Below are 27830 nucleotides of genomic sequence, written 5' to 3' on the forward strand. Positions count from 1 at the left end.
GGAAGGAGGAGGAGCGGCGGAGGAGGAGGAGGAGAAGGAGAAGAAAGCTACAACATGGCGGCCGCGTCCATTCCCACGAACCGGGCGCTGTGAGGAGCCAAGCGCCAGGAGCTGGAGCAGCTCTGCCTGTGCCAGGTCCTGGTTCCGGGGGTGCCCGCCCCGTCGCGGAAGTGGGGCTCGCACCCCTCCGCCGCGCGCGGCCATGGGGGTGCAGGGCTTCCAGGAGTTCGTGGAGAAGCGCTGCCCGGGGGCTGTGGTGCCCGTGGACCTGTTGAAGCTGGCGCGGGCCGTCGGGGGCCGGGGCGGCGGGGGCCCTGCCTACTGCGCCGCCTTCCACCCGCCCCCCGCCGGCTACCCGCACCCCGCCGGCCCCGCGCCGGGCCTGGGAGCCGTGGTCGGTGCTGGCCCCTACGGGCACCCGCAGCCCGGCTTGCCCGGCCCCGCCGCCGCCCCGTGCCCCGCTCGGCTCCTGGTGGATGCAGATTCGGCCCTGCAGCGCCTCTACGGCGGCTACCAGACGGACTGGGTGTGCGGGGGCCAGTGGAATGCCATGGTGGGCTACCTGGCTGCCCTCTCGCAGGCCTGCCTCTACCAAGGCGGGCTGGAGCTGGCTGTCATCTTCAACGGAGGGCTCGGCAAGGAGAGGCTGCCTGAGTGGGGCAGGAAGGCGCAGGCGGAGAGACAGACAGCCCAGCTCATCGCGGGGCATGTGGGCAACAAGGGGACCCCGCCACCCCGGGCCTGGTTCCTTCCCCCGGCCTGCTTGGGGCACTGCGTCCGCTTGGCCATGATTCGATTCCGGGTCAAGGTAAGGCCCACACCACCATCCCCAACGCACCCCATTGCATTTTGTAGAGTTCTGCTTCGGAAGCGTTGACCATCTTTCTTGGTTCTTGCACTTCTTCACGCTCATTGTTTCCTGACTCCCATTTTAGTGGGCATTTTTGTTATATTTCGTTCATCTGTTGCTCATCATGGTTTTCCATGGGCATGTTTAGCCTGGAGAAGAGGAGGTTAAGGGGTGATATGATAGCCATGTTCAAATATATAAAAGGATGTCACATAGAGGAGGGAGAGAAGCGGACACGGAGCAATGGATCCAAACTACAAGAAAGAAGATTCCACCTAAACATTAGGAAGAACTTCCTGACAGTAAGAGCTGTTCGACAGTGGGATTTGCTGCCAAGGAGTGTGGTGGAGTCTCCTTCTTTGGAGGTCTTTAAGCAGAGGCTTGACAACCATATGTCAGGAGTGCTCTGATGGTGTTTCCTGCTTGGCAGGGGGTTGGACTCAATGGCCCTTGTGGTCTCTTCCAACTCTATGATTCTATGATTCTATCTCAGAATTCCTTGTCACTCAGCACCTGTTGCCTTCCCTGTCCAGCAGCTCTGGCACCTTTCCTTACCGTTTATGGCTCTCTGCAAAGGTGTTGCTCTCACCTTGTCTGCCACTGATATCTCTTATTGCCTGCCTTTTATTTTACCCTACACATTTTTAATTCTAATGCCTAGACTATTATGTTCCTGGCAAAGTCAATATGTGAGTTGTAGTTCACCTGAGAGCTAAACATCAAGCAGTGGAGCATCCTTCGTGACTTATAGCCTGGCCTTGCAAAAAAATAAAATCAAATCTGCGGAGGTTTCTAACTCTGGAAAACGTCTGCTATGTTGTCCATCCAAGTGCATCTGTTTTCACTGCGCAAGGGTGGGGAACATGTGGCCTTCTAGATATTAATGGCTTTCATCTCCCATTAGCACCAACCAGAGACATCTGGAGAGCCACAGTTTTCCTCACCCCTGATTTATGACATATTGGCAGCCTGAAATAATCAGTTTTCTACCTAGTTATAAAACCTCCACTGCTTGGTCAACCGGAAGTAATTCTTCCTTACCGCAGGCACAGTTTTTACAAAGTTACCACAGGCTGCAATTCTTCCTTAGCACAAGTGACTGGCAGCTTATTAACCAAATCTGTACTGTGTCTTTTCACGCTACCCATCCATTTTTCAAGCCTGTTACATTCTGCCCCTTCTCCTTTATTCTATTTTTAAGTACTTAAATTTTTGTAATCTGTCTTTAATTGATTCATTAATATTTTTGAAGCCAAGGTTTTTGGCATTAGATTTTTGTTTGGCTGAAAGAATAACATGACTAATTCTGGGCAGATCTTCTCAGTGTAACCATCTGTGCAATAAGAAATAATACAAGAGTGTTTGCGTCTCCTATTTAAGCCAAGCCTGGACAATTGTAGGATTGAAATTAGCAAAGTGTTATGGGTTGAGTTTTCTATGGCTGTGTGAACTCTATACAGTTTACTTTTGCTAGGAAAACTAAAATTTGCTAGAAAAATGTGGACTGGACCAACACCTAAAGTTAGTATCTAGGACACAGTTGGATTTGCAGTTGCTTCTGTAGGCTTCTGGTATAAGAGCAAGGTGCGTACTACGCTGTATACAAGAAAATGACATTCAACAGGATTAGAACCCACACCCTTGCTCACACTGAAGTGCTCTAGTCTAAAGCATAATACTACTAATCCAGATCAAAATATATTTTAATCATTTCACCCTGTGAAGGGTGATTGTTTGCTCCCCATACCTAACAGTGGGCAAATGGCAGAAGTACATTAGATGTACCCATAGTAGGTAACACAGACACACTCAGGAAGAACAAGAATTGGTGAATCCCCTTACAGCATGGTATGATGCAGTGCTTCTTGTATTCTTTGGTTCTGGCAACTGGAATTCAAATCTGAAATTGACTAAGAGAAGTCCCTGAGTTGCCCTGCCTGGACGTTGCACAGCATTCTGCATGATCCTTACAGGGTTAGGGGGTTGGTTGAAATGACAATCAAAAATGTCTCTGTAGGCAGATGTGTGCGAGAAAAACCAAGCGGTGGGAATAGAATTAAGCAGCAGCAGCAGTGGGAAAACTGGATAGGTGAGCTTGTCCCGTGTCAGCTGGTGTCACATAGTGGCTGTTAGCGTGAGGCCAGGAAGTTCCATGTTCAAATCTCACTTTGGCCACGAACTTGCTATGTGGTCTCAGGCAAGCCACTGCTCTCTCAGCCTCCCATATGGTCCCTCCCATATGCTGACAATATACCTTACAGGGTTGGTGTCATGATTACTGATTACTAATGTCTGCAAAGCAATTTAAGAGTGTAAAAGATGGACATTAGTTTAGGCTTCCTCAAACTCGGCCCTCCAGATGTTTTTGAGACTACAATTCCCATCATCCCTGACCACTGGTCCTGCTAGCTACGGATCATGGGAGTTGTAGGCCAAAAACATCTGGGGGGTCAAGGTTGAGGAAGCCTGCATTAGTTAGTCCCTCCCTCCCTCTGTCTGTCTGTCTCTCTTCTCTCTCACACACACCTTTCAAAGCTGTGTGTAAAGCAAGTAAAGGCAAGCCCAAAGTTGTGTATCCAATCCTTGTGATTTCTAGGTCCCTGTCACCAGGGTTTTCCAAGTGTTGATCAACAAGTTATTCACATTTGAGGATAGCCATTTGAGAATTCTAGAATAACTGCAGTATGCTCATGGTGAACTGGAACTTAGTTATCTTCTAGGGTCATTTAAAAATGCAGTGCAATTTCTGTCATTCATGTGTGAGATATGAAATTGGTCACAGCGTTCAGTGTTGAACAAGCTGCCCATCTCCTGTGTAGAACCTGATGGGTTTGCTGGCCTTTTTAAAGACACACATTAAAGACACTTACAAGAAGCACAAGCAACTCCTTGGCCAGTGTGAAAATAGGATGCAGACTAGATGGGCCTTTGGTATGATCCAACAAGACTGTTCTTAATGGCGTGCTTGGAGCAACGTGTCTGGCTGCAGATGGAGAATACTGGATTTCAGCTAAATTCCCTCAAATAGCTGCATGTAACCTCCTGAGGCCAAAGGTAAATTGGCAAGCAAAGGCTTGGAGATCAGCTGAAGTTGAATAAGCTTTGGAAACAGCTGACCTGAAACAGATGAGCTTTAAATACAGCCTCATTTAATAAATGATCAACCCATTTTTAAAAAGTGTGTTCTCAGCACCACTTTGAGTGCATTTGGAAAAGCAGTTTTACAATATTGGGCACACACTTTTAATAAAGCCCTGTTGATTTCAGAGAGAGAATTGAATCTGCCCTTATATCATTCCATTTGAAATAAGTGAGACATAAAACGTACTTTAAATCTAGATTGTATGTTGTTTAGGGGTAGAAAACAGTTGAACCCAACTAGATTTTGGTATTAGTCTTGTGCAGTTATCTCTGCAGTGGGCAGGATCCAAACAATTCCACATTAAGTCCTTTTGGATATATCCAAAGAAGCTTCTCAAAATGTTAGTTCCCATACCACAGGGCAGTTTTGAAAACTGAGGGAGATTTCAAAAGCAGATTATAATAATCCAGGTTGGTCGGCTGTTCCATTGTGCCACGGTGGGGGGCAGAGAAAAGAGGAATGGAAACCCACTGGCTATGCCCAAGCCTGGGCTAGTATAGAAGCAGCTCTTTGGATGCTGACCTGTGTATTTCTGTATATTGTGGGCTGGATGGATTGAAGGGAACCGAAGCCTCAAATCAGAGCAAAAGTTCTTAATAGTTTTCTGCTGAGCATTCCATTCCATTCTCCCTGTTCATTTTTGCTAAGAGGTCTTGGGTTTTGCACTAAAGAAGTCCCAGTCTCTCGCAGTTCAGAATCAGTGCTTCAAGTCCATTACGATATGAAGCCTGTGTGTCTAAATTTTGCTCTGTTGTACGAAACCATTTTGTTTTCAATACTGTGTGTCATGGGAGAGCAGGGAGTGAGGCTCTTAAAATGGTTGGAAGCAGTAAGTGTATAAAGCAAGAGAGAGATGTGGAAGGATGGGGATTCATAGACAGTGAAGTATGGCAACTTTCTGCTGGATTCTATACTGAGATACCATGTCACTTGTAGGCATTTAGCAGAAATAGCCCTTTATGTTTTTAAGGTTCTCTTCCTGTAAAAAAGAGAGAGAGGGATGGAGAGATCTAGGAACTTGCTTCTCCCCCTCCTTTAAAAGAAAAAACTAGGGGGCTGTGTACTGGAGCAGAGGCCATGTTCTGTGCTGTCTATCATGATTGTGGCTTTAATCTCTAAAAAAAAGGTTTTGGTTACGAGAAATAACTTTTCAAATTCTTTTGTTGTTCATTTTTGGAATGTACATCTGGCTTTCGGTGACCTAAGATGTGAGTGTGTTGCCTTAGGAGTGCAGTCTTTTCGAAGTGTGGATGGGTGGTCCTGAAACAGTGTTAGAAACTCAGGTATATCAGCTAATCACCAAATGGCACCTTAAAGCAAGGTTATGGTTGCCACAACGCAATGTCTATGCATCTTTTTTAAAATGAAATTTGCTGTGATTATTTGCTTCATTTCTGTACTGTTCTATATTTTAAAGAAAAAATATCATAGCAGTTTACAACACATTAAAACAGCAAATAGAAGAATCCAGAATAAAACAAATTCAAGCTTCAAGGAAAATATTTCAGATCCTTCTCTACGGGACATTTGATTTCCCCCATATTTATTTACCTTCCTAATTTATATAGGTGCCCCATAGCAGAAATACTCTAGGAAGCCAGGGTGGTGTAGAGGTTAGAGTGTCAGACCAGGACCTGGGAAATCAGGGTTCAAATCCCCACTCAGTCTTGAAGCTCACTGGGTGACCATGGGCCAGTCACAGGCTCTTAACCTACCTCATAGGGTCATTGTAGGAATTAACTGAGGAGGGGGGTGAACCATGGACTCCTTGGAGAAAAAGGTGGGGTATAAATGCAATAAAAAGCTCTTCTGCTTACCTGCTTAAGAAAGTTGGAGGGGCAGCCAGGTGGAGATGTCAGTCGCCAATTTGGTGCTCAGAGATCTCCATGTGGTCACAATTGGACTTGCTCCAGTTGCAAAACACACCTGGCGCCTGGTGAAGTTCTAACACTGTCCTGAAATTATTGTGTCTTATTGTTGGCTTGTGTGGGGACAGATTGTGATGATGCTAGGTGTTGGAATCTGTATGTTAATGCAGATAAAATGTATATCAGTATACTTGTCTTGCTATTTTTCTGGTGATTGCTATGGCTCTTAGTGTTTCTCAGGGCAATGAACCTATAAGAAAGGAAGGACAGAGTATGATTTAAGCTCTTGGATGAAGTAGAACAATCAGCAGCAATACCAGCATTCTGTATTTACTGGGTGGGTGGGCATGGAATCATTCAATGCAGGAAACAGGAAAGGACACAAATAAAAATAATAATTGACAGATGTTTGAGAGGCGGCAGGAGAAGCAGAGACACACTTGGATTTCTGATCCAATGAAGTTAAATTTCCAAAATTGAAGGTGGGAGAAGGCAGCCAACTTTGCTGAATCAGCCTGATGTCTATGTAGTCTAGCAACCAGCCTAGTCTTTGGGAGCACACAGATGATGGCTTGCTCCTGGTATTCAGTAGGTTTTATGCCTCTGAACATCAAAGGTATTTATCATGGATGTGAGTATGGATGGTCATATTCTCCATGAATTTGACAAAAAATAGTTTATACAAGCTGATTGAGCTAGTGAACCATCACCGTGTCTTGTAGGAACGAATTCCATCATTGTATCCATTAACCCAAATACTTCAGCATCATCCTTAGCAGGCCCTTTTCATGTTTTTCGGGGACATGATCTTTAAGCCTTAGGGGTTTGCAAAATGTTCTTCTGAAAGGGCTAAAGATTTCAGCTAAAGGACTAAGGAAATGCTAGTGGCCGCCATTTATAGCAAGAGTAACGTCTTGCTTCCCATTAAATGTCAAAAAAATAATTTATTTTTGGGTTGGGGCAGAGGAATAAAGCCTTAAGATTACAGTGACAGGACCCAGTCCCTTAAATGTTCAATAGTTGGTGGTCAAAAAAACCCCCAGGATCTGCCTTTATATTGTTTTTTTAAAATCTTGATTTGAAAGATTATAAACAGCCGTGTTCTCGCTGCTTTGCCATTAATCACCTTTGGTTTTTAAGAGTTTCTGTCTTGCTTCCAGTTTGTTTTGCTTGGTTTCTTTCTCACACTAAAATAGCTTTCCAGCCTCTGTCCCCTCTTGAGAAATATGTAGGGAATCACAGTAAACCATTAACTGTATAGGTTACGGGTGCCAACCATTTTGGGCCTCTGGGCACATTTGGAGTGAGTGCTGTGGGTGCCATGCCCTCCGATAACTTCTCTTCTCCACCCTCACACCACCAGGACTGAACGATAGAAGTGCACACACTTGACTTTCCCAAGGGGGGGTCTAGGTAAAAGTCAGATCTGGGACTGTGAGTCGTGAGAAGCACATAGAGCTGAAAAGGGAAGTGACAAAGAACATCATTCTTCCAGCTTCCCCCTTGAGCCCTGTGTACTTTTCAAGTGAGAAACAGGTAACCATCCTCACCACCTCATGACCAAAGGGGGGAGGGAATAGAAAAACTCAGAAATTCATGGATGCCAGATGGCACCTCCAAGCAGCATAGTAGTGATCTCTGGTGTATATAATGTATTTTTCTTGAGAAACAAGGAAGGAAGGAAGGCCGTTGACCCACTTGATATGAGATAAAAACTGTAGTGTGGGATATCTCTTGAAAATTGTCAACACCTAAATCTAGTGTACATGTAATATTTTACAAATTCCTAATCATGATTACGAGATAGGAACCTCCTTCCTCCCCACTCCCTTTCCCCTTCTAATTCTCCTCTTTCCTCTTTAGTGTTATATTTGCCCTGAATTTATCACAGACCACGGTTAACTTTAACCAGAGTTTGTGGAACAGCATGGAACTGAAACACCTGATGTCTAGACACCTTGTTCTGATGACATTTTTGATATTCACATGCCATACCTTTCAGCTTCCAAAGGGAAGTGAGCTGCTTTCCTGCATATATAAGCAGATGGAGTCTGTGGAGGAATTGCCCTGAAGTGAATTCTGTACTGGGGGGGGGGGGGGCTTAACAGAAAGCACGAAAGAGCTTTGCTGCAGTGTGCCTTTTTACTCAGCCTCGTCCCTTCTTTTCTGCAGGTGTTCCAGAGCCTGGAGGATCATCATCAGGAAGTGGTATCCTTCTTCCGGGAGAATGGTTTCCATGGGCTCATTGCCCATGACTCCGAGTATGCCCTCTGCAACATACCTTCCTATTATAGCTCCCATGCCCTCAAACTGAGCTGGAATGGCAAGAACCTCACCACCAACCAGTTCCTGATGCAAGAAGTGGCCAAGCAGCTGGGCCTCAAGCTAAGCAGCTTCCCCATCTTCGCTGCCTTGCTCGGTATGTTGAAACTGGATGGGCTGAGTGGTGAAGTGAGTGAAGGTTTCAGAGGCTTAGGTCCAATTCCCTGCTTGGGCAAAAAGCTCACTAGGCAGCCATGAGCAAGATGCTCTCCCCTTGGCCTAACTCACCTCCCACAGTTGTTGTGAAGGCTGTAAAAAAAGTACAACATAAAATCAGCAGGAGTAGGCAGTGGCACACTTCAGCAGCATATATTTCAGTGCCTTGACTTTAAAATGAGGGGTACAAGTACTAAAAAAATTGTGTTAGACACAGTCTTTTCTCTGCCTAACTATAGCATTCCTAGGGTGTCCCAAGATCCGGCTTAATTTTACACATGGAATGTCTGGTATCTCTTGGGCTAATGAGAGACCCAGGAAGGGCTGTCAAATCACAGGTGCTAAAATCATTTTCAAACTCCCAATTTCCTCAACTTCCCCCCAACTTCAGTGTTTGGTGCTACTCAAGCTGAGAGTGTCTGATCTGGGGGAAAGAAAAAGAGGGTTAGGATGTGTCCAGATATTGGCGAAGGGCTGCTGTGTATTTATTTATCTAATTATTATATTTATATCTCACCTTTCCTCCAAGGAGCTCAAGGTGGGACACATGGTTCTTCACCGCCACCCTTAATTATCTTCACCACAACCCTGTGAGGTAGGTTAGGCTAAGAGACTGATTGGCCCAAGGTCACCATTCATGGCTGAGTGGGGTCCTAGTGCAACACGCTAAATCACTACACTGCACTAGTATTGGCAGGAACTAGAAAGAAACTGGAAAGTTGTCTGAACATGTGAAGCTGCCTTCTGCTATATCTGATCCGTGCAGAGTTAGATCAGTATTGTCTGCTCTGACTGGCAGTGGTTCTCCTGGATAAGATATTTTTAACTGGGATGGCATTACCTCTGGGCTACAGCCCCATGCCAATGTGTGTCTTTTCAATATGAAAAAGAAGAGGAACGTGCAGTGAAGATGAGAGAGAACTTAAATTCTGTTCAGGACATGAGTGGGAAAAGGCTTTGAGTGAGGCTGGTTCTGTAAGTGATCCACCATACCTATGACCTCAGAAAACTTTAGGAGACACCTTGGTCAAGGCCATAAGAACAGTCCCTATGAGTCCAGCCGAACACTATACTGGCAGAAGTCTAGAACGTGGATGGAAGCCAAATGTGCTTGCAATTTCTGGGTCATTGCTGGCACAAGAAGCTTCCACAGAGAGAAATTGAATGTGGACGGAGAATTCAAGTTGCTCCTCTCAGAATGAGGTATTGATAACTCCAGACATGCTCTCCTTAGGAACCTCCGCCACCTTGGTTGGGCTTGGATTCAATTTGTGCTTTTTTTCAGCTGGAGGAACATGTCAAATTAAGTAGCTCCATGCAAATGTATATAACTTCTGTACTAGAATGTGGATATGTGTGTGTTGTGTGCAGAAGCGTCTTTATCATCATGCTATACTTAATGTATGGGACGCGGGTGGCACTGTGGTTTAAACCACAGTGCCGCTTGGGCTTGCCGATTGGAAGGTTGGCAGTTTGAGGCCCTGCGACGGGGTGAGCTCCTGTTGTTCGGTCCCAGCTCCTGCCAACCTAGCAGTTTGAAAGCACGTCAAAGTGCAAGTAGATAAATAGGTACCACTCTGGCGGGAAGGTAAACGGCGTTTCCGTGCAACCCCAGAGTCGTTCGCAACTGGACTTAAATGTCAGGGGTCTCTTTACCTTTAAACTTAATGTGCTTAAACCTTAAGACTAGCAGGTTCAGTCCAGTGAGACCTGTTTCTGCATACCTGTGTTTTACCTATTGGAAAGGCAGAGAAATAAATTGGATGGGGGGGCAGAGGGTTTGAATCCTCTTGTTTGTTGGCCGCTGTTCAGTTATTATCCCCTTTTTGCTCCCAGGGAACCACATTCTTCCAGATGAAGATTTGGCTGCCTTCCATTGGAGCCTTCTTGGACCAGACCACCCACTAGCTTCACTCAAGGTAGTGCCAGCATCCCCTTGTCCTGTCTTGAGGGGCAGCAAGGCAGGAAACCCTTTGGGGAATGAACCAGTGCAGTGGTGTCTTAAGGAAAAAAGACTTGTGAGGTGGATGGGAACTAGCACGCCAAAATCTTTTGTCCACAACTCTTGGGAGACATGATTGTTTCTGAGGAGCGGCGGGAGAGGCAGTGCTTTCAAAACCAGTTCTGGGAAAGGGTGGCTCTGATGTTTAGAGTGGTGGTGCTGAGGATAGCTCTACTTGAACTCCGTACGACATTTGTCCTTCAGACAAGTGGGAGAAATGCAGTTTGTACCAAGGCTAATAAAAACTAAGATTTCTGTCCCTAGCTCTGGAAGAGGAGTGGAGCATCTCCTGATGTTGGACTCCAACTCCCATCAGCCCCAGCATAGCCACTGACCACTGTCAGACATGGTGGAATTTGTAGTTCAGCAACTTCTGTATAGAGATATAATGGGGTTAGGCTAGGTCTAGAAAAAAGGAGCCACAGCATGACTCTTGGGGGGTCAGGGTGCATTTTTCCAGCATCATTTTTTTGTTTTTGTTTGTGTAGTTTTTTGTTTTTAAACTACTGCCACAGCTTCATATAGCTGGAGGACTTTTGATGGATAGAGCCACACAACAAGAAGAGGAAAATCATGATGAACCTCTGGCATGGGTTACTCTCCTGTTCTCTGCCAATGTCATGCTCCATGCTGGCTGCTGTAAAGGAGCTAAGATCAGTACATGCTTTATGCCCTAGGCAGTCGTATTTGTCAGGTGTATGCCAGTGTTTGATTTGTGTTGTAAGTATCTTTATTTGTGTGAAAAGGTATGTCTCCTAGCCCCACAAGGGTTCTCAAGGGGGCTTAGGAAACAGTTATAATAATGCCATACAAAACCTACATTGGAATTAGAACATTTTAAATCAATACAACAGCCAAGATAAAACAAAGTACATTAGTGATGCTTGCCCAAAGGACTAGCTAAACAGAAAGGTCTTGGGAAGTGAAAGGGGATAAGGAGGGTACCATTCCTGAGAAGGCCATGCCCCTTAAGGTGATGGGAGCGCACCCAGAGAAGGGTCTCCCCTGATGGTTTGAGAAAATGAGTACCTCCCAAGTAACTTGGCAAACACAAAAATGTATGAAGAGGAGATAATATGACTTCAGACATGCAGTGGGTGTATGGCAGGGAGCCGTAGCCGATTTGCAGCTTCCCTGGTATATGCTCACTGCATATCCCTTCATGTTTAGAGATTCCAGCAGTCTTCCTTCATTTTCCTTTACTATAGCAAATGCCAAACAATATGTTGTATCCCCAACAAACATGATTGTTATGTGAATCTGCCCTTAAACTCTGGTGTCAAAGTCAGTGGTGCGCAGAGGATCCTGCTTTGGGATAAGGCAGTTGAACCAGGTGAGCTTCTGTCACTAGCAAGAGCTGCATAATAGGGTGGAGCCATTTCAGGATCTGGGAGCACCATGCTTCTGCACTAGGGATCAGCAGCTGGGAGGCCCCAGGGCCAAATTTGGTTCCTGAAAGGTACAAGCCATGTATCTTCCTATGGCACCCCATTGCAAGTCCAGAGAAGAAAGAGACACGTAGAAAGGGTCTGCGGCAGTAGGACTTCCTGTTCATCCACCTGGTGGGTGTGGGACTGCCCCCAAAATAGCCCTCTGGTAGAAGTTGTTGCTTACCAGGCCTGTAGAGCACAGAGATGTTGTCTTGCTGCTGTTTGCCTTTGCCAGGGATTTTAAGTGCTTTGTGTGCTGGTTCTAGGTGCGCGCCCATCAGCTGGTCCTGCCACCCTGTGATGTAGTCATCAAGGCTGTGTCCGAGTATGTCAGCTCCATCAAAAATCCCTCCAACTTGGATGTGATAGGGAGAGATGTCTTCAAGCACTCCCAGGTGAGACAGAGCCTGTGGTGCAGGGCTAAATTTCCACCTATCCTTGTGGCTGCCGTGAAAGTTGCAGGCAGTGGAGAGGTTTGGGATAAAGGGATCCACAGAAGGAAAAGAGGCTTATTTATGGGGACTGTTAAAATGAGGGTTAGATCCTGGGTTCCCGTTTCAGCGCTTCTGCAGTCCACAAACAGCTGGTTGGTTCATAGTGGCCTGCGCCTCCAACCCCATAACAATAGCAGATCGCATAACATTATAGCCCTCTGTGCTGGTCGGCTTGAGCAGGCGGTAGGATTTTCACACCGAATGCCATTGCGACTTGCAATTGGCCGCACTCCTGTCCCCGCCCCTGTCACTTTCTTTTCCTCTGGTTCCTCCCCAGTCCAGGACCGAAGATAAAATTGAGCGTTTCAAGAAGGCTGTAGAATACTATTCCGTGGCCACGAAGGCACCACCTACCCCAGTGGGCCAGTCCCCGTATGTTCGTGAGTATCCAGGCGGCGCTGGTCAACCTCACCTCTCTCTCAGCCGTGTTTTCTCCCGCTGTCCAAGAAGGTGAGGCCCTGCCTGATACCCTATGGCGCCCTCCGCTGGGAGAGATCAAGTCTGCACGTTTCTCTAGAGTTGCCACCTCCTGGCCCAAAGAGGGCTTGGGTGCCTTTCATTAGCCACGTGGCTGGAAGAAGTTTGGAGTGGCTTTTCCAGTGGCCATGCATTACAGGGAGCCAGAAACTCCACCTTTTGAACTTCTCTGTGTCACGGTCTGCTAAAGGCACTGGAGCACCTTTCCAGGCCATGTGCTGGTAATCTCATTGAGCCATTCACACATTCTGCCCTCATACAAAACTATTATTAACAGCCATTTCTCATTGTCCACAGTTGTGTGTTAAAGTTACATAGCAAGAGTGCATTCTCAGGATCTCTTAACGAGGCATAGCTAATCTGGGTTAAGTGCCTCTGAACATGCATACTTGTTTAAGGATATAGGTGCCTTGATGGACTTTAAATTCCCCTAGTCCAGCATCTTTTGCAAGAATCTCAATAATCAGAGGAAATAGGGAATCTGTTGAAAATTGAACAATGGTTTGCCAGTGAACTGCAGTCTATTATTTACCTTTTGCTGGACAAGAGAACTGGTATATCAATCAGCACCCCCTACTTTCTTTTTTTTTGGTCTGGAGTGACTTTTCAGACAAAATTCCTCCAGGATTTCTGGACCAAAGTATGTGTCCTCATTCTGTATTGAACCCCACCCTCTTCTCAGGAGATTTACACAGATCTTTGAGAACTACTTTCCTAAACCATGCTGCCATGTGCAGGGGTTCCAGCATGGCAGAGTACCATAAGGTTGGCCAAAGGTACAAAGTCAGAGTCACCAGCTTGGGAAAGACATAAATGACTTTCCTTCATAACACAAAAATATGACTCCCCCTGCTCACACTTGCTTTTTGAAATGTTCATCAACCACATCCTAGTTTAACCAACTTGTACATTGGCAGGTATCCACACTCAGTCTTTTTAATGGTCCCGGCAAGGGTGTGCTGGGAAAATGGAGATTCCTGTATTTTAACAAGGTCACAATTCTGTGTTTCAGTTCCAGCTTTTGGGCCCAACCACTTTGGAGGGGCAGCACCTATGAACCGCAATCCAATGGTACCGCTCCCTTCTGGGAAGGCTGTGGTAAGTCCCCAGACTTGTTTTAGGCAGATGTTCAGCTTTTCTTGATAATTTTGTTCATTACAGTGTTCAAGACAGACAGGTCAGTGGCTGTGCCTCCTTATTGCTCATTGGGTTATTGAGGGGAGACTGTTGCTTGTTGCAAGCCCAGCCTACAACAAGCTTATTTGTATTTCAGTGGAGGGTGAGGTAGTAGAATTCTGGATTGTGCTACTTCAGGCAGCAAGGGGTATTCGTGTGTCATTTTTAAAAATGCTCTCTTATGCAAAAAGCCACATATGTATAACAGACTAGCACATAAAAAAGAGGCTTGTGATAAACATATTCCTCTAGTTTACAGCATTCAGAAACATGACACCCTCTCCCTCCTGCACTCAGACTGAAGTAGTACAATCTGGAATTTTACCACAGTCTGTCTCATTCTTCATAAAGTATAAATCTGCTGACCAAGGCCAAATTCTGTGTTTGCAAAGGGTAGGTCTGCACCTGCAATTCATTCATATGCAGGTGCTCTTGCGAGCATTTGGTCCCGTTTCAAGGAGAGCTATAAAACTGTACCATGAGAATGATCCCCTCTTGTTACCACTGCCCCCTTTAAAATCTGTTGCATTGCATCTTCTGCCAAGCCAGGCCTGTGTACATTCCATGAGTCTGTGATACCATATGGAGTGTGGCATCTGACGCATGTTATCATCATAGGCATCTCAGCCTTTAAAAAAATAAAAGACATGTTACTAATTCTTATAGTTGCTGGAGCTAAAGACAGTACATGATCGCAGAAAGAGGATTGGACCATATCTCCAAAGGGAGAAATTTCAGTGCCTTGAACCCATCCTCCCATGCAGAAACTACATAAAAGTGCCTTATACTGAATCAGGCTACGGCTCCATGTATTTCTGACTGCCAGCCACTGTCCAGGGTTTCATGCAGAGCTCTCTCTCATCACTTGTTCTTTGAGCCCATTTTTTACTGCAGATGCTGGGGATTAGAGACCTGCCTGCAAAGCATGTTCTCTGCTGCTAAGCTGTGGCCCTTCTCCAGGTTTGCTCAGGTAGCTCCAATGACAATCTGTCAACCCTTTCCCCCCCTTTGCTTCCATCTCCAGTTTGCACCTCAGATGGGGCCAAAGATGCAGTACCATCCGCCTTCCACTCATGGCGGTGTTGCCACCTCTTCGTCTTTCCTTCCCGGCCCTGGCTCCAGTTTTCTCTTCTCTCCACATGGCCTGGTGGATGCAGCCCCTTTCCACGAGGACCCTGCTCTGAAGGGCGGACACTTCAACAACTGGCCTGTTTCATATGACAACTGCCCCGCCAAGTTCCCCAACCACCACCTGAGTTCCAAGCCCTCCCCATCGTCTGGGCCTGGGTCTTCGCCCTCCTCCTCTTCCGATGGAGAAGAGCACAACGGAACCAGCTCCAAGTAAGTGGGGACCTAGCAGCATTTTGAGATCTGCAGGACAGACTGGGGTGGCAGCTATGGATGTATGGAAGAAGGTGGGTTGGAAGGGCCCATGACTGCTGTTCATGGGTCTGGGAAAGTGCGTAGCATTGAGCAGGGATGGTGGAACCAGGAGGATTCCTCAGTTTTGATCTCATGGTGTGGTGGGGTGGGGGAAGAAGCTGGATAGAAGGGCCAGGTCCTGGCTTTGCTGCTTGCCACGGGGTGTGAGACTGCTAGCGTATCCCTTTCCTCTCACTGCTGCAGCCACGTCTCTGAATCCGGACCTCGCAAGTCCGGCTGGGAGGATCCTGGGGCTGAGAAGAGGATGACTCAGGGCTGGGGGCAGCCACCTGGGGGCACTGGCAACTCGGAGAGGAGCCTGAGTGGGCCTGAGGCTCACATTCCTTCGCTGCTCTCCATGGCGACTCGCAACCACATGGACATCACCACCCCACCCCTGCCCACTGTTGCCCCCGAGGTGCTTCGGGTGGCTGAGCACCGGCACCGGCGAGGGCTTATGTACCCATTCATCTACCATGTCCTAACAAAGGTGAGGTGGGGCAGTGGATCTTTGGAGTTATTTTAACTGGATCTCTGTGGGGTGGCCTGGAGGGCAGCACAGGGGCTGAGAGCCAGCAGTCCTGGACCCTCAGTTTCCAACCCTCCATTCCAGGGTGAAATCAAAATCCCAGTGTGCATTGAAGACGAGTGCAACACCGAGCTGCCGCCAGCAGCTGTCCTTTTCCGGGCTGCGCGGCAACATGTCTATGGCGTCCTCTTCAGTGTGGCTGAGACCCAGAGGCGGATGGAACGGCTGGCTGTGCGCAAGCGTATCCCTGTGAAAAGTAGGTGATCCCTTCTTCAGCCTGTGGTTGCTTTACTGTTCCAGTGTTGTGTTCGTAAAAGTGGAAGGTGAGCCTCCCAGAGGTATCCTGGGCACTTTTTGGAATATGGAGATTCATTGGCAGCAAGGGCCTTTTTTATTGCCCATTGTGTTGAACTGCGGTACAGGTTGGCCTTGACTTGCGGTACATGCCTGCTGAATAGGTTCGGTTGTCATTGACGACCTGGTTTCCTGTATCTGTCCTCCAGGTGGGCTGGGTCCAAATGGTGTTTCTCCTGATCATGTGCGCTTGGGGAAGTGCCTTACAGGAACAGTGTGCAAGTGTTTTATCCTCGCAGTCAGATGGGCCCTGCTCTTTCCTCCATAGCTCCTCCAGTTATCGTCAAGGAATGGTCGGCGTACAAGGGGAAATCCCCACAGACTCCAGAATTGGTATCGGCCCTTGCTTTTCGAGAGTGGACGTGTCCCAACCTCAAGAAGCTGTGGCTGGGCAAAGCAGTGGAGGACAAGAACCGACGCATGAGAGCCTTCTTGGCCTGTATGAAATCTGACACCCCCGGCATGCTCAATCCCGCCAATGTCCCCACACATCTGCTGCTTATGTGCTGTGTGCTACGGTGAGTGGGGCAGGTCTGGGCATGATGGGTGGGAATCTCAGGAGAGAGGGCTCCTGAGACAGGATGGGTGGAATGGCACAGCAGGATTTGGAAGAATTGTGGCTCTGTGTACGGGTGGGTGGAGCGCCAGTTACATCGTCTCCTGACTTGAGGCTCAAAACTTACTCTAGTAACTGAAAGTTCCTTCTGTTTACCCATTTTGAGTTTCCAAGAAAATACAAGGTGTCTATGTAGCTAGCTATTAATGTTGAGTTCCTGTTAAAATGCTTGTAAACTCTTGCAGCGTTAAAGTTAAATAGAAAAAGAAGCTGGGAAGTGTCCCTTTGGTTTCCTTTCCTCCCCAGTACGTAATGGAGTAACTCTTTTGATTTTTAAATTCTGTCATTATTATTTTTTTAAGATACATGATACAATGGCCTGGGGGTCGGATCCTGCATAGACATGAGTTGGACGCCTTCCTGGCCCAGGCTGTGTCTGCTCAGCTATATGAGCCAGATCAGCTTCAAGAACTGAAGGTAAAGTTGAGCTTGGATTTGATCTTTGCAATCTTTATACCCTTAGGGCAGGAGCAGGGAATCTAGGATAAGGTTACCAGACATCCCCGTTCCCCGGGGACAGTCCCCGGATTTATAAATCAGTCCCCATACAAAACCCATTGAAGTTGAAAAGTGTCCCCGGATTCATTGAAAAAAATCTGGTAACCTTAATCTAGGAACCCTCTCAGATGTTGCTGGACTACAGTTCCCACAATCCCTGACTATTGGCTGTGGCTACTGGCACTGATGAGAGTTGGAGTCCAACTGCATTTGAAGGGCATTGATTCCCCATCTCTGTTGCAGGGAATCTGGAAGGCAGCTCAGTGGATTAGAGCTCGTGGGCTAAGGAAGGGGAACCTTTCTTGTCCATGAGAGGCAAAACCTTCCTGCAAATCATGCATTTTTTGCAGATGCACTCCCCTTGTCAATGCTTCCTTGCTGCCTATCACTCACCCATCCCATCTCCTCTCATACTGCTGTTGTTCCTGCTAACCCAAAACTTCTAATTTTGCAAAACCTGAAATTTCCAGACTCCTGTCTTGTCTCTGATGGCAGATGATACAATGGGTGGAATTCAGTATTGTGCTAGGACAAAACATTCTGTCTATCCAAGCATTGCAGCCCTTCTCCCTGCCTGCAAGGTGTTTTGGATGTTCTCTTGACGCCCCCTCCCAAGTCAGTTTTGGGACTCATGCGGGGGGGGGGGGGAGCCCCATCGTTCAAGTGGAAGTCCTTGCACGGGGCTTCTGCTGACAAGGCTTGTTAGACTGGAATTCACCTAGTTGGGCTGTTCTGCTCCAGACTGCAGGTGAGAGATCATATATTCCTTGTACATAGAGAATGAGCATGCAGGCTTGGTGGTGGTGGTTGAGGGAGGGTTCTAGTCTAATATCTTGGCTTTCTTACCGGTATTCTAGTTTTCTTTGTACAGGGAACCTTTTCTGTGCATGAACATTCCATCATGAGAGCCCCGGTTACAGAGGGGCCATCCACAAATGGGTTTACTACCACTTCCTGTTGCTTATGACAACAAGACCTACAACTTGTGATGTACATAAAGTCATCCTGCATGTATGACATTGGATTGCATAGACCTTTAAGCAGAGGAATTTGATGTAGAGCAGTAGTGAAAGAAATCCGTGGCATAGTGTTTAGAGGTGTAACAGGAGGGCCACTGTGATCTTTAAAAGTTGTCTGAAGCAGGGACTTCTGGTTGGAACTATGGCGAACTGAGATAACGTCTGCTAGCGCTACACTAGCAGAGATGAGAGGTGGTCGGGATAAATCTGGCTATCTAACTCCCCTTGGGACTAAGGGATGTTGAAGAGCACAGCCTCCGATATTCTAAAGAAGACATTCATTGTCGTACTGAGGGAAAGATAAATCTCTGTGGAGGTGAAATGTGTCTACAGCGAGGTGAATATATTGGTTTGAGCACTGCATAATCGCTCTTAAACTAGAGCTTAAAGTTTGCACCCTCCTTATCTTAATTATTATTAGTAGGACTGGAAAGAAAGGAATATAATTTGGATTCTGTATTTGTCAATTAATAACACACAGAGGGAAAAGACTGCAGACAATTAAAAGCAATAACAGATAACAGACGGAAAGCCTTTTCAAGAAGCTCTAAATAATTCACTGCCTGGAAATATTGGAGCTCAGAATTGCTTGTAATTTATTTTTTACGTCTTTTGTAAGCCCTTGTTTCCGTGTGCTGAGTTGATGGAAAATGAAAGTGGGAATTGCTGTCTGCGTCACAAAACACAGGGAAGCGAAGACAGCGTAATATATCATGCTGACAGCAAAGACATCACTGATCCTTAAACTCATGCAAAGGCACAGCTAATAGACTTAAGAAACAGATTACAGGAGATGGTTAAGGAGATTGGGATACAGATAAGACGAATGGGAGGTGTAGGATCTGCAGTCGGCGAACAGAGGGACCATTTTTGTCTAAATGTGAAAAAAATACCAGATGGAACTGAGGAGACAGATTTATGGCTGCCAGAAAGGTGGGAGCTGATGACGGAATCTGCTGTAAAGTTGGAAATTTACTGACCACAAAAACAGCTGATCACAGTTCAAAGCATAGTTTTTTATACTGAATGCGCTTTCAAAGCTGTGTCTGATGAGATGTGGAATAACAAATACGCAAACAGAAAAGGAGATGGGGGAAAAGAAAAGAATGAAAAATGATTTAATGAAGATTTAACAGGCAAACAGATGAATTACTACATTACTGAGAAAGGTTGGAACCCCTGAGGAGAAACTCACCACGAGGAACTGGGGAAAAATATACATATTGGACACTTGAAGATAACAATGCATAAATGAAGAGCTACATTAGACTTACTGAGTGAGAAAAGATGTCTGGGAAGAAAATTTGAGATCTAGCAGATCCCATCTAGCAGAATGGGGGAAACTGGGTATTTCTGGAATGTAAATGCTACATATTTTGAGTAATTGAAAATACAAATAATTGGCAGATAGAGAAGCGAAGCCTTTCCCCCCCCCTTTCATCTCCCCCCTTCTTTACTCTGTTTTCTTTATGATTCTTTTTGGTAGTTTATTTATTTTTCTTTTGATTTCTTAAATGAAGATACATAAAGAGAGGTGATAGGAGATGGGGCCTCTGTGGGTCTTTCCCAGGGTGTGAGGCTGAGGAAGAGGTAAGCTCTCCCAGGTGACAGCTGAGAAGACTCTTCCTTATATGGGGATTGAAGTTTATGAGCGAGGGCTATATACATATAATTCTGTGTTTTATTATTATTACTATTATTAGTGTTAATGTTTCGTATCTGTTCTTTTTTCTCTTTCTCTTTTCTTGTTCTTCCCTCTCTCCTCTGTTTCTTGGTTGTTTGATTCTATTCGCCTTAGATACTATTTTACTGTATTGTGAAAACTTTAATAAGAAATCTTTGGAGAAATAAAAGTTGCCTGAAGCAGTAGAACCAGCGCTCCTTTTGCTAAGGAAAGAAGTGCTGGGGCTCAGGTCTGCTGGAGAGCCAGAAACCATGCCCTCAGGAAGAGAGCCCTGCTTCTTAATATATTAAATATGGAGGGAGGGGACAGGTTGCAGGTACTCCCTGGGAAGGAAGGACACGTTATACATACCTGGAGGTATTTGCATCTAGTAATTTTTTTTTTGTTCCTTTAAAAATGGGGCATGGTCTAGCAAGGGATAGGTAGAAAAGTGGTAAACGTGGCTAAGAGAAGAGAGGGTGAGAGTACGATACCCACATGAGCCGTGACTCCAGAGCGCATTGCCCAGTGTAGAGCCACTAAAAGTTTGGCGCACAGAGAACATCTGGCAGAGGGAGGTCTGCCCTGATGAGAGATGGGAAGATTTGGCGGAACAGGCCTGAGCCCTAACAAATTTTGGTTTGGGGTGTTTGCACCCGGTTCCTGCTTCTGGCCCATTATGTAGTAGATTAATCTCTCCAGGGTTGGTCAGAGCAGGGATCTCAACAGACCCTTTTAACCATGGGTAGGCAAACTAAGGCCCGGGTGCCGGATCCAGCCCAATCACCACCTAAATCCGTCCCGCGGATGGTCTGGGAATCAGCGTGTTTTTACATGAGTAGAATGTGTGCTTTTATTTTAAATGCATCTCTGGGTTATTTGTGGGGGCATAGGAATATGTTCATTATTTTTTTTCAAAATATAGTCCGGCCCCCCACAAGGTCTGAGGGACAGTGGACCGGCCCCCCTGCTGAAAAAGTTTGCTGACCCCTGCTTTTGACGGCTCTGCTCTCCTCTTTTTAACCCTGTGATGTTCATATGAGTAGGTCTGGCTTGGTTGACTTTGGAAGTCAAAAATGAAAGCCCTGTGCTGTGTCTCAGGCTTCCATCTGATACTTATCATCATCATCACCATCATTATCATTTTCCTGTGCTAAACCTCATTGATGCTCTCTCCTGCATTACAAGCACAGGCTTGTGGGTAACTCACTCAGTAACTGAGGTCTCTGTGACAAAGTGGGGGACTGTTACTAAAATGAGCTCCTTGATGGCTGAAGGTATGTTGTTTCCATTGCAGATTGAGAAGCTGGATCCCCGGGGAGTTCAGCTGGCTGCCCTGTTTATGAGTGGAGTGGACACAGCCCTCTTCGCCAACGATGCATGCGGGCAGCCCGTCCCTTGGGAACATTGCTGCCCATGGATCTACTTTGACGGGAAGCTTTTCCAGAGCAAGCTAATCAAAGCCACGTGGGAAAAGGCACCCCTGATAGACCTGTGTGATGGACAGGTAAGGGTTAGCACTCCTAGAAGGAAGTGGCTGCTGAGCAGTTGATCCTGCTGCTGACTTCCTGAGTTGTTGCTGCTTAGTCCTTGATTCAGAGCCACATCTAGTTGTTCCTGTGCATTCTACACATGCTCACCTCCTAGTTGTAGGTGAAACTAAGAGTGTTGTCAAAAGTTCTCTGGCTGCTGCTGTCTAATGCCTTTAGTTACTCTCTCCCCCACTGCAGCACCCACCCACCAGCAGTATTCAACAGCTGAATGTGCTGTTTTGTGTATTGTTAAGCTGCAGGCACAAAGCTAATGAGAAACTGCCACTCTGCCTGGCCTGCTGCCATGACCAAGCCTCTGAGCAAAGTGGTATCTGGCTTCAATCTATTATCTGGAGAACGTACTTAATTTCTTCATACTGAACAGAATACACCACAAGGCTCTCAGTCTCGTTAGGCATTTTTACATCCTACTGATTACAGTGGGGGAGTCAAAGTGCTTAACTTTGACGGGATCACATTCTCCATCGTCTGTTCAAATAATTGTCAATGCAGCACATAATATGTGCCCTTGGCACCCTTCTTCCCAAGATCATACCCAGGGCAAATTGCCCTAACTGGCTGACTCTAGTTACACTCCATGACCTTGATACTGTTCTACTGGAGGGATACGGCAGCGGGAAGTGCCTGGCACTTTTATAATACCATCAAACTCTGGTTCAGTTATTCTTTTGTCTCCTTCCTACTACTCCTTGATCCACAGAATGAACAGGTGTCCAAGGTAGAGAAGATGAGGCAGAGCATCCTGGAAGGCATCAACTTCAACCGCCAGGCTCCGCCTCCCCTGCTCCCACCTCCACCCTTTGTATCTTCCATGGCCCCATCCTTTTACCCTATGCCTCTCTACCCTCGCGCCATTGGTTCCGTTCAGCCTTCAGCCCCTGGGAGGACCAGAGGCTTCACAGGTAAGTTGCTGAGCTTCCAGTTGCCTCTGTTACGTGTTTGTTTCATATGATTTATAGCCTGCTTCTCTCTAGCAAATAGTGGGAGTTACATCATATCCTATTTGCCCTGGCAGGAAGCTCTTGATCTAATTTGCACAAACTTCCTCCTGCAGGCTCCCCCCTCCCACTTATTAATGTTTGGGGTAGGGGTGGGTTTCTTTTCTTTTTAGGCAGGCTGTTCCCCACCTGCAGTCTAAAGTAGTACAGCCCCAGAAACGGTTTTGCTTCCTCGTCTGCCCTCCGTCTGTGCAGTGATCTCTGTTGAGTTTGCAGTAGGGCCATTTCTTTCCAACTCTCATGCTTTGACCTTGAGACCATCAGCTGCGGGTGCAGGTGATCAAATAGGGTGCAAACCACCCTACTCTGCTTAATTGCTTACTGATTCTTCCCTTTTCCTAGGTCTTCACCCTATCCCACCGCAAGGAGGCAAATTGGAGATTGCTGGCATGGTGGTGGGCCAGTGGGCTGGAAGCAAGCCGTCCCGTGGGCAGGGTTCCTTCGGCATGCAAGTGGTATCTGTTGGAGGCCCAGGGAAAGGGTAGGTGCCACTAGACGAGTCACCTTGGCTTCGTATAGCTTTGATTGTCAGGGAAGGGTCTTGTTTCCCTTTGTCCCCTGCAGTTTTTTGAGATTTGGGGTTCCTAGTGAGGAGTGGGAAGCCTGGCCCCTGGATTCTGCACCTTTCTGTGGAAAGGGAAGACGAGTCTCAACAGTTTGGGAAAAGAACAAGAAGACCAGTAAATCGGGATTGAGTAGGGAGAATCCAGAGCAAGTTGAAAGATCTTAGAATTAATTAAAGATTAAAGCTGAATGAATCTGCCTTTTTAATGAATTAATTGTTTCATCAATTAGATTTTAACAGATACCTTTTGTGATAAAAGGATATATAACCAATTTGAGATTTAGGATACTAAGCTAACCAATTTAATAACTTGCTACTTTGGATGAGGAACGTTATAAAATAACTCATTTCCATTCGTAAAATTGAGGTGTTGCACCTTTCTTTCTGTTGCAGCCGTGGTCGTGATAACTCTGGAAAAACCCCCAAAGGAAACAAGAAAGTGAGCAAGCAAGTATGTGTCCCTGCCTCCCCTGTTGTTCCCTGTGCAGTATCCAAACCCTTTTTTATGTCACTGGTGGATCCTCCTTTCCCTGCTCTTCTAAAAGTACCTGCCAACTTGCTGCCAAGGGATACCACTGCAATGGCCCACTTTCTGGGTACTTTTATGTCAGCCGCTATGAGGCACACTTTGGAAGAAATAAAAATGGATGCTGCAAAATAGGGCTTTTGGAGGTCTGTCCCCCCCTTGGGAGAAGCAAGCAAGGGGCCTTGGGAGAACCAAGAATCCTTTCTTTTGCCTGCTTATTTTCAGCTCCTTTTCCTTCTAGGGGTGGCTGAGTTTTCCATCTATAAAATGAGGGTGATGTTTTAGCCCATTGCCAGCAAAAGAAGCCTTTGAGTATAAAGAATAGCAGGTTGCAATTCACTGGTCTATTGAATGGTTCCTGGGTATGAGAAATAAGAGAACTGTTTCTCTCTTTGGACTTCACATCTTGCACATTTTGGGGGGTAACATTAATTTATTATGTTTGATTCTGGTATGGAATTTCCCCCCTATGTTTAGTTCAAGGTATTCTGTTCCACTTTTGCTTTCTTTTATTTGGCACCTGTTATTATATTTCATATTATATTTATTATGTTATTACATTTCATATTATATTGCAAGTAGATAAATAGGTACTGCTCCAGCGGGAAGGTAAATGGCGTTTCTGTGCGCTGCTCTGGTTTGCCAGAAGCAGCTTAGTCTTGCTGGCCACATGACCCGGAAGCTGTACGCTGGCTCCCTCGGCCAATAAAGCGAGATGAGCCCCAGAGTCGGTCACGACTGGACCTAACAGTCAGGGGTCCCTTTACCTTTACCTTCATTATCTTGCATCTTTTGGGATGGAAAAAACTCACGATTTGGCATTGTGAAGCAGGTGGACGAGTGGCTCTGAGGTTAAAAGAGCTCACCTCGTGGACTGGTTTGGAAAACAGTATGGACTCTGTGTGTCATGCTGCATGCAAGGCAAAGGATTTTGATGGAAGCAGCCTTCTGTCCCCATCTCAGAAGTGTTTGCATCTTTAGGTTGGATCTCTCTAGTCAATATCCCAGGACCTGGGTGTTCTACTTAGTTTTTCCAACTCCAACCCCCACTAAAGGCCTCCTCTTGTACTTGCCAGGGCTCTGCAGAAGGAACTGCCAAGACACCAGAGTTCAACAACAACAGCAATGGTGGTAACAGCAGTAACAACAGCAGCAGCAGCCGTCCTCAGTCCCAGGTGAACGGGAACGGGGGCACCACGCCCACAGTGGGCGAGGACCCAGGGGCTGGAGCCTGCCCCTCAGCCACATCACCTTGTGCCTTAGCCAGAGACGCTGACTTGTGCAATAACAACAGCCCGTTCTTCGGGACGCTGAGCGGGGATCCTGAACGGTGCCCAGAGAACAAGCTTTCCTTCCCAGCTCTGCAGAAAGAGGAGTGAATGGACGCCGCTGTGGGTCCGATTGGCTGGCAGTGGGGCGGTGGAGAGAAGTGTCATGGCGTTGCAAACTAGTGGGGCTGGGGGGGAGGATACACCACTTCTGCAAATCCCCAGAATGGAAACATTTGCGCTGGTGAGAATGGTTAAGTGGTGGGGAGGTCCCGGCGCAGAGCTTTCTTGACAACTCGCATTTGGAGGGTTTGTGTCATGGGTGCTTCTTCTTCCCCGTGAGTAGCAGATGCAGCCCTGAAGGGGGGTGGAGTGACATGAGATGGCTTGGGGCTCTTGTCCCACCTTGGGTGACCACATCGGCACTTTTTGCTCTCTGCCCCTTGAATTTGCCATTGTGCCAATCGGATCCCAAAGGGCGGCATTTTTTGTTTCCTTTTAAATTTTTTATTTGAATTTGTTTTGATTTTTTTAATTTTATAGGGGGGGAGTTGTTTTTAGGGTGCAAGATTTATGGTAATTCTGGATTTGGGGAATGGGATATTTTTTAAAGGAGAAAAAGCCGGCAAGGTTTTATTTTAAAAAGGGGCAGATTTTTCCTGCCTGCCTTGTTAATTTCTTGCCAGCTCCCCCACCAGCAGGCCAAACAGCAGTATTGCTTGGGCAGGGGGGATGGAGGCAAACAGCATGGAGCGAAGTTTTTTGGGGGGGGGGGTGTAGGAAAAGACAATGATTTTTAAAAGAGAGAGAGAGAGAGCAGCACAGCTACTGCACCTTATACTCCCAAGTGTGTATAGCAGTCGGCTTGTGCTTTTTATTATATATAAGAGAGAGAAAGAGAGAGATTATATTTATATATAACGTGAATAGAGCTATATATAAATATGAACGCGGCAAGCCCGGAAAGGGTGAAAACGTTCCCGGGAGACAACTTGCGTTCCGAAATGCGCTATGCGTTCTTTGTGAATTAAAGGACCTGTGTCCCCAGCGGCCAGCAGTTGGCCCTGCTAACAGGGCTGCTGGGGCAGATGAACCAGGCCTCCTGATATCAGACAGAAAACTTCTTATCCTTCAAGCGGACGAGCACTTACTGTTACAATTCCAGGACTGTGAGCAAGCAAATAGGGCTGGGGCTGTAAAGGGGTTTGGGGCTAAGGGTGGATTGTCCCCCTGTTGCCATGGGGCAGGTGGTGGGGAGGCTGGAAGTCAAAAGAATCAAACCGACCCAGAGCCTTGGGGGGCAAGAGAGGGAGGGGTAACCCAGGAGAACATACAGCAGTTCAAGTGATATACTGTTCTATAGGCTGAGTTGTGTGCTTCAGCAAACAATCTCGAAATCAGTGCAGGGCTTGGCGTACTCAAATCACAGCTTTTGGTTTCAAAGCAACAACAAAACAAAACCCCACTGATATTGAATAGGGAAATGTTTTCAAAGGGTTTCTCAGAAGAGCTAGTCAGGGTTTTCAGTGCATTTGTGAGATGGCTGGAGAGGTTTTAGGGCCTTGCACAACTGCCACTGCTTTTCTTGTTGCTGGTATCTCCCCCACTCCCCATCTCTCACCATTCGTTTCTGCCCCTTTCATTCCATCCATGTCCAATGCCATCTTACAGTTCTCTTGGAAAAAATTTTTTAGAAGCTGAATGCAGTGGTACCTCAGGTTACAAACACTTCGGCTTACAAACTCCGCTAACCCAGAAGTAGTACCTGGGGTTGAGAACTTTGCCCCAGGATGAGAATGGCAGTGGGAGGCTCCATTAGCGAAAGCGCACCTCAGGTTAAGAACGGTTTTTGGTTAAGAACAGACCTCCAGAACGAATTAAGTTCGGAACCCAAGGTACCACTGTAACTGCAAAAATAAGCCAGTTCTCACACACACATATGGCACAAGAGAGACTGTGTACGGAAACTGTCTCGGTGGTTGTTTTTAGTGCAGAGTACACACAGTTTTGCTTATATAGAATGGATAAAATGGGTGGTTTTAAAGTAAAGAATCATATAACTGAGGTGGGAGTTTGGGTGAGCAGGATTAAAGTTCTGTTGAAAAGAGAACGCTAACCAATTTTCCAGCTGCATACGTCCATGCAGTCTGATTTCTGACATCATCCATGGCATGTGCCTCAGTTACTAGATTGTGAGAGTGTCAGAATGACCACTCCAACCTGAAATGTGTGTTGATTTTTATTTCTGCCTTCTGCTATCAATCAATCAATCAATCAATCAATCAATCCATTCTCCAGTAGGCTGAATTCCCCCACATGTGATTCTACCATAAGAGGAACAGATGAAAAACAGTTGGTCAGAAAAAATGTCCTGATGGCTATATCTGCCTCCTTGACCACAAACAGTATAGGCAAAAGAAAGTACTTCCTAACGATGCACAACGAGCGTATGAAATTAACTGCCACAAGGGTGTGGTGATGGTCGCTGCTGTAGATCCTTTTGACAAGGGCTTTCGACAAATCCATGGGCAGAAGTTTATTTATTATTTATTTATTAAATTTGCATCCTGCCCTTCCTTCCCAAGGAGTATGGGATGTCGGTTCTGTAAATATCTACTAACCTTGATAGCTGGATGGAGTTCAGGGATGGAATACGTTTGAATTTCAGTTGCTTGGAAGCAACAACAAGAGTCTTTGGGAAAAGGTGGGAGGGGAATCTGCCCTGTCACCCACTCGGGAATCTCTTTCTGAACGTAAAAGGGCAGTTAAAATGTGCCTAAGGCCTACGGTGTGGTGTTCATACTGTGTGTTGGGATCTTCCAAGGGGCTAAAAGATTCCTCTAGGAGGAATGGGGTGTGCTGGACCTCTAGGGTGGGGTGTGACCTACAGCTGCTAGAAAAA

The 27830-nt window shown here is 46.5% G+C and overlaps 2 protein-coding genes across 2 annotated transcripts in view; one reads left to right on the forward strand and one right to left on the reverse strand.

The window, feature by feature from the left end:
* FAM120C (family with sequence similarity 120 member C) lies at positions 1–27703 on the forward strand. The gene is made up of 16 exons (XM_081895134.1): positions 1–808; positions 8033–8279; positions 10175–10257; positions 12037–12165; positions 12542–12644; positions 13754–13839; positions 14942–15258; positions 15544–15829; positions 15953–16124; positions 16491–16740; positions 17141–17255; positions 21316–21525; positions 22272–22473; positions 22912–23050; positions 23528–23585; positions 24737–27703. The coding sequence occupies exons 1-16, from the start codon at positions 203–205 to the stop codon at positions 25037–25039; spliced, it is 3306 nt and encodes a 1101-aa protein (XP_081751260.1). The 5' UTR covers positions 1–202; the 3' UTR covers positions 25040–27703.
* Positions 1–27830, reverse strand: part of PFKFB1 (6-phosphofructo-2-kinase/fructose-2,6-biphosphatase 1) — a 294172-nt gene that overhangs the window by 154001 nt on the left and 112341 nt on the right. The gene's annotated exons all lie outside the window — the stretch shown is intronic.

This window comes from Podarcis melisellensis (genome assembly GCF_964234715.1).
Source record: "Podarcis melisellensis genome assembly, chromosome: 17".
NCBI lineage: Eukaryota > Metazoa > Chordata > Lepidosauria > Squamata > Lacertidae > Podarcis > Podarcis melisellensis.

Coding starts and splice junctions, on each gene's coding strand:
- FAM120C (XM_081895134.1), top strand. CDS start 203: ATGGGGGTGCAGGGCTTCCAGGAGTTCGTGGAGAAGCGCTGCCCGGGG. Junction 16,741..17,140: donor CTTATGTGCTGTGTGCTACG/GTGAGTGGGGCA, acceptor TATTTTTTTAAG/ATACATGATACAATGGCCTG. Junction 17,256..21,315: donor ATCAGCTTCAAGAACTGAAG/GTAAAGTTGAGC, acceptor TTTCCATTGCAG/ATTGAGAAGCTGGATCCCCG.